The sequence below is a fragment of the Scyliorhinus canicula genome, chromosome 12 (genome assembly GCF_902713615.1).
Source record: "Scyliorhinus canicula chromosome 12, sScyCan1.1, whole genome shotgun sequence".
Lineage (NCBI taxonomy): Eukaryota > Metazoa > Chordata > Chondrichthyes > Carcharhiniformes > Scyliorhinidae > Scyliorhinus > Scyliorhinus canicula.
The window spans coordinates 23,687,570-23,693,569 of NC_052157.1; the positions used below are offsets into that span (position 1 = coordinate 23,687,570).

Here is a 6,000-nt window from a genome sequence, read left to right on the forward strand (position 1 = left end):
CGGTGATTGGCTCACCTTCACCAGAACGACACACACTAGCTTTCCAAGCAGACAATGCAAGCATGTACAGTATGACTCGTCTTTTATTGGGTGGTCAATTATTTACAGGATTACTTACACACCTCCACAATTGGTCTGCATTTGGGGTTATAGGCAGGTTTAATATATGTTAATTATACAGAACACAGGGACTGAGAAAGATCAGCAATCTCATTCCTTCAAAGATCTACATTTCACTGACAGCAAGGTGTTGAAACAGCGCCCAGCAGATTCTAGTGATGATAAGTCTGATTCGCTGTGTGAATCCTAGTGTCACACCCAGTCACAGAATGCCTTTTATGGTAACTATCTCACAAGTTTGCTAATTTAATCAAGGAGCAAAGTTTTGCAGAAAGGAAAACATGCCTCCACCAAAAATATGATCTATCCGCACAGTGCATAAGTTTAAACCCCCCAACGTGAGCATGCCTGGCATAAACATTACTATTTCGTGCCTTTTTTAAATAGGAATTAATATAAAAACATATATATATGGCCAGAAAATTCCCTCCACAACAAGTTAGCTTGCTGACAGATCCTAATGATAAAAGACCCCTCCCACCCGGGTTATTCGCTTTTTCAACCTCTTCCATCGGGAAGGAGAGATACAAAAGTCTGAGAACACGCACAAACAGATTCAAAAACAGCTTCTTCCCCGCTGTACCAAACTCCTAAATGACCCTCTTATAGACTGAACTGATCTCCATGCATCTTTCTCTCTGAGTAGCATTACACTTGGTATGCTTCACCCTATGTCTATGTATTTACATTGTGTATCTATGTCCTATGTCTTTCATGTAGAGAACAATCTGTCTGGACTGTACGCAGAATACCACCCAAATCCAAATCATCTCTTGCACTAAAAAAAAATAATTATCAAATAACATTGGAATTTGGTTGCTTTAACAACTTTGAGTTAAGTGGTCAGTAGTTACTTAATAATTATACTGACGTTACTGTCCAGTAATCCATACATTTAAACCTGCTGTGATGACATTACCTCATATAGACTCATACCAAAGAATCCCGACAGTGTAGGAGGCATTCGGCCCATTAAGTCTGCACCAACATCCTATTCCAGCAACCCTACGCATTAATCATGGACAATCATCTAGCCTGCACATCTTTGGACTTTGGGAGGAAACACATGTAGACACGGGGAGAACATGTAAACTCCACATGGACAGTCACCCGAGGCCAGAAGGGAACACAGGTCCCTGGTGCTGTGAGCAACAGTGCTAACCACCGTGCCACCATGACATCATGCAGCAAATTGCACAGAATCATTGGTCAACTATGAAAACATTAACAGACTTCAATCCCTGAAACTAATTATTGTATATATACAAAATATTAATGCTACAATAATTACGAACTGCATCTAGTTACCTGAACTCAAGAGATCAGTTTCCCCACCCATTATCCACCCTGGCTCCTGATAATCAGTTAGTTTATCTCTAAATCAGTCTGCAACAGATGCCTATTTATTGATTAATAATCCTCTTGTGAAATGCTGCCATTAATCAAGTACAGGAAGCCCCCGCACATAACTAGTGCAAACAACAGTCAAACATAAAAATAAAACTTCAAGTTTAAATCGTTCAAATTATTTATGTCAAGATATACTCCAGGTAGTATTAAGTCTATGATAGTTTTAATTCACTTGAGCTCTTAAGTCAGGGTTTATGGACGTGCGTTATCATATACAACACACAATAGGTCTTAAAATGATTAGGTACTAAATGCAACTAACAAAAGTAATGATTTAATTTTATAACTTAACAATGGAATGTGTAAACATTATGCAATAAGAACCCTCTGAATTGGCTTGACACAAGATGAGGGAATATGGCTGATGGAGAACTTTTACAATTAACTCACACAATTAAATAAAATGTGACTAAGAGCTGGAAGGCATAGCTCAAAAGGAACTACATGTCACGAGTACAAGATATTTCTGTGATGTTATTTTTACCGGTGTCCCAGAATTGTTGACTTGACCTGCTAATACTATTTTACCAATTGGGCAATGCGAAATCAAGATTCTTAACAGAACAGAAAGGATATATTATATCAAGACTGTTCGGAGAAAAAGGCTATGGGGCGACCTGATGAAATCATTAAGTTTATGAAAGGATTTACAGGGTGATCAGAGAGGAAATGTTTCCATTTTTTCACACAGTGAGGGGTTAGGATCCCGAATGCAGTCCAAGAGTGTGTCTAGTGCCGATTCAATTGTGGCTTTGAAAATGAGAATGAGATGACTATTTGAGAAGAAAAGATGACAATTAGCTGAGTAACTTGTACAGGGCCAGTACTTCCCAGACACAGAGAATGGCAATCTTTGTGATGTAACCATCTATGATTGTGTGAAATCCAAAACTAGAGGTCACAAATATAAAATTACTCACTAATAAATCCAATTGGGCATTCAGGACAAAACTTCTTTACCCAGAATGTAGTGGGAATGTGGAACTCGTTACCACAAGGAGCAGTTGAGGCAAACAGCAATAGGTGCATTTAAGGGAAAAGATAGATGAGGGCGAAAGAGAAGAGATTGCATGGAGAGTTAGAAAAGAGAGGTGGAAGGATGCTTGTGTGGAGCAAAACGCTAGTATCTGGCAAGCTCAGAAAAAGAACTGGATTGGGCTTAGCTGGACTGATGAAAAAGTTACACAAACTTTCTACCTAGACTAACAGCACCGTGGATGTACCGATGCCTCAGGGACTGCAGTGATTCAAGAAGGCAGCTCACCACCATCTTCCCAAGGGCACTAGGGACGGGCAATAAATGCTTGGCCTAGCCAGCGATGCCCACATCCAGAAAATGGAATTTTAAAAATTATCTTGAATTGCCACTTGCACCTATGTAACCATGCCCCATGAGTAGCTGGTCACTGGAGAAAGACAGCAGTGACTTTTGGGGAGCATGATATGGCATTTCACATCATGTTTGCTATGACCTAGCCAAGGTTTTGACATGCTGGGAGGAATATTTTCCGCAGTTTGAGCTGGTGACACATAATAACGCAGTATCATGAAGAATACACATACATTGATTATATACATTACAATTCTGTGGCAGGTGAGCCAATCCTAGGAGTCTAGACTTTGTTGTGCCTTATTATTTGTTTACAGGAGGCCATAGGAGTAGTTTACCGTAATGAACATGCTACGACTTTGTTCTTTGACACTCAGAAGTTACATCAGCTAGTGACAGATATTATTTATGACGTGGTTGTGAACAGCAGTGGCACCAAGGCCAAATTCCAAATTAATTTTGGAATCCATGACTGCTGGACAAGCACTAAACCAGATTTCACTCAAGTGATTATTCAGCACGGAAGCAACCTGACCTTTTGTACCTCACTCTTCCCCCCCCCCCCCCCCCCAAACACACACACACCCACAAAAATTACACTCTGGAATGGGCAACACAAACATTTTTTCTTTTTTCATGATACAAAACTAAAATATGACTTCCTGCCAAGAACCATTTTGTTTCAGCTAATAGGCTCAGCCCTGAGTTCAACTCTGTATCTTTCAGTCGACAGTTAATGTGGTACCCATGGGTTTTATTGCCAATAAGAACTAAGAGCAGGGGTAAGCAATTCAGCCCCACGAGCCTGCAACCGACATTCAATATGATCATGGCTGATCTCATCTCGGCCTCATCCCCACTTTCCTGTCAGTTCGCTCCCCATAACCTTTCAACCTGCTACTAATTTAAAACTATTTATTGCCTCCTTAAATTTATGATGTGGAGATGCCGGCGATGGACTAGGGTGAGCACAGTAAGACGCCTTACAACACCAGGTTAAAGTCCAAGAGGTTTGTTTCAAATCACCAGCATTCGGAGCACTGCTCCTTCCTCAGGTGAATGAAAAGGTCGGTTCCAGAAACATATACATAGACAAAGTCAAAGATGCAAGACAATGCTTTGAATGCGTGCATTTGCAGGTCATTAAGTCTTACAGATCCAGAGAGAGGGTTAATCCAGGTTGAAGAGGTGTGATTGTCTCATACAAGGACAAGTTGGTAGGATTTCGCACGGCCAGTCCGATGGTGGCGGGGGTGAATTAAGGCGACATAATCCAAGGTCCCAGTTGAGGCAGCACACTTGGCTATAAATTTCTGTTCAGCAATTCTGTGTTGTCGCGCGTCGTTAAGGCCGCCTCGTGAGAACGCTTACCCAGACAGCGTAAGTGTTCTCTAAGGCGGCCTGGCTTTGCAAAATCCTCCAGGGAGGGGGCAGGGATGGAGAGGCGAGGGTTGAAAATGGATGCATCAGGGCTGGGGGTGCCAGGGATGGGAGCTGTGGATTGAGTTGTTGGTGAGAAGGGCGGGTTGGATGGCTGTGGGCGGAATGTTTTGGGGGGCTGGGTGCCAGATGCAGGGGTGATTGAGTCACGTGGGGCAGGGATGGAGGTGGTCCATATGGATGCTACAGGGTGGGTGCTGATGGTCCAGGGTGGGATACTTGGGGTGATGGGATGGGGCAGGGGGTTCATCGGGGGGGGGGGGGGGGGGGGGCAGGGGGTTCATCGGGGGGGGGGGGGGGGGGGGGGGGAGGGGGTTCATCGGGGGGGGGGCAGGGGGTTCGTGGGGGGGTGCTGGGGGTCCGGGGGGGGGGGCTGGGGATCCCGGGGGGGGGGGGGGGAAGAGAGGGAAAGAGTGCAAGAGTGCTGGGGACCCGGGAGGAGTGCTGGGGACCCGGGGAGGGGTGCTGGGTCCCAGGGAGGGGAGGGGTGCTGGGGGAGGGGAGGGTGCTGGGGGAGGGGAGGGGTGCTAGGGGAGGGGTGCTGGGGGTCCCGGGGGAGGGGAGGGGTGCTGGGGGTCCCGGGGGAGGGGAGGGGTGCTGGGGGTCCCGGGGGGGGGGGTTTGCTGGGGGTCCAAGGGGGGGGTCAGGGGGTTCGTGGGGGAGGTGCTGGGGGGGTGGTCCTGCTGGGGGGGGGGGTCCTGCTGGGTGGGGGGGCCGGGGTGCTGGGGGTTTCAATGGGGGGGGGTGATGCGGGGGGTCATGGGGGGGCTGTGCTGGGGATCATGGGCGGGTGCTGGGGGTCATGGGGAGGGTGCTTGGGGGTAATTGGGTGGGTTGCTGGGGGTCATGGGGGGGGTGCTGGTGGGTCATTGGGGGGTGCTGGGGGGGGTGGGGTTGTGGGGTGCGGGGGGACCGGGGGTATCCGTGAATGCAACTGGGTTGGGGCTCGGTCTTTCCCGCTCCGGCGAACCCGCCTTCCGGGACCTCACCAGTGAATCCATACGACGCATAGGGCGAGGCCTCGCCAGGGTTGTCCGCCTCGGGCTGGACCAGGGGTGCTTGGATGTATTTCTCAGGCGCAGCGGGGCCGACACACTGGCCGTGCTGCCGTACGAGCGGGTCTTGGTCCGGGCCAGGCTCTGGGACAGCTCGGCCTCCGACTCGTCCTGCCCGGCCGCCAGCGCCTCGGCCATCATCCTGCTCCTGCTCCTCCTCCTCCTCCCGGGGCAGGAGCCTGGGGTCCGGAGACCACGCCCCAGATACGCAGTGGTAACGGCCCAATGAGCCTCTCCTCCCCCCCGGGCCCGTCAGCAGCCAAACTGCCGCCAACTGCCCCACAGCGGCGGCCACCAGAAGCTGCTTCAGCGGCAACGGCACCCACACAGACTGTGGCTCAGTCGGCAACGCGCTCGACTCCGAACCCGACGACCCAGGTTCAAATCGTACTGCGGGTTCAAATCCCACTGTCGACCCTCACCAGCGCGGTGCTGCACTGTCGGAAGTGCTGCTGTCCTTCAATTTAAAAATGCTTCGCAATGCCATCTGTGAGATCGAGATGTTCAGTTCCAATTCGTGCCAAAGAAATATACTCTATTAAAAAAAGCCGAAATGCTGGAAATCTAAAATAGCTCAGCAGGTCCAGCAGCATCTGTGGAGAGAGAGTCAACGTGAAAATGGTTTACTTAACATTTCTCACCTTT

The 6,000-nt window shown here is 48.5% G+C and overlaps 1 protein-coding gene across 1 annotated transcript in view; it reads right to left on the bottom strand.

The window, feature by feature from the left end:
* Window positions 1-5,757, bottom strand: part of lysmd2 (LysM, putative peptidoglycan-binding, domain containing 2) — a 68,695-nt gene extending 62,938 nt beyond the window's left edge. Inside the window, exon 1 of the mRNA XM_038814201.1 lies at window positions 5,290-5,757. Coding sequence (XP_038670129.1) covers window positions 5,290-5,496 — 207 coding nt within the window. The 5' untranslated portion in view covers window positions 5,497-5,757. The remainder of the gene's footprint in view (window positions 1-5,289) is intronic.
* Between the last annotated feature and the right edge of the window lie 243 nt (window positions 5,758-6,000).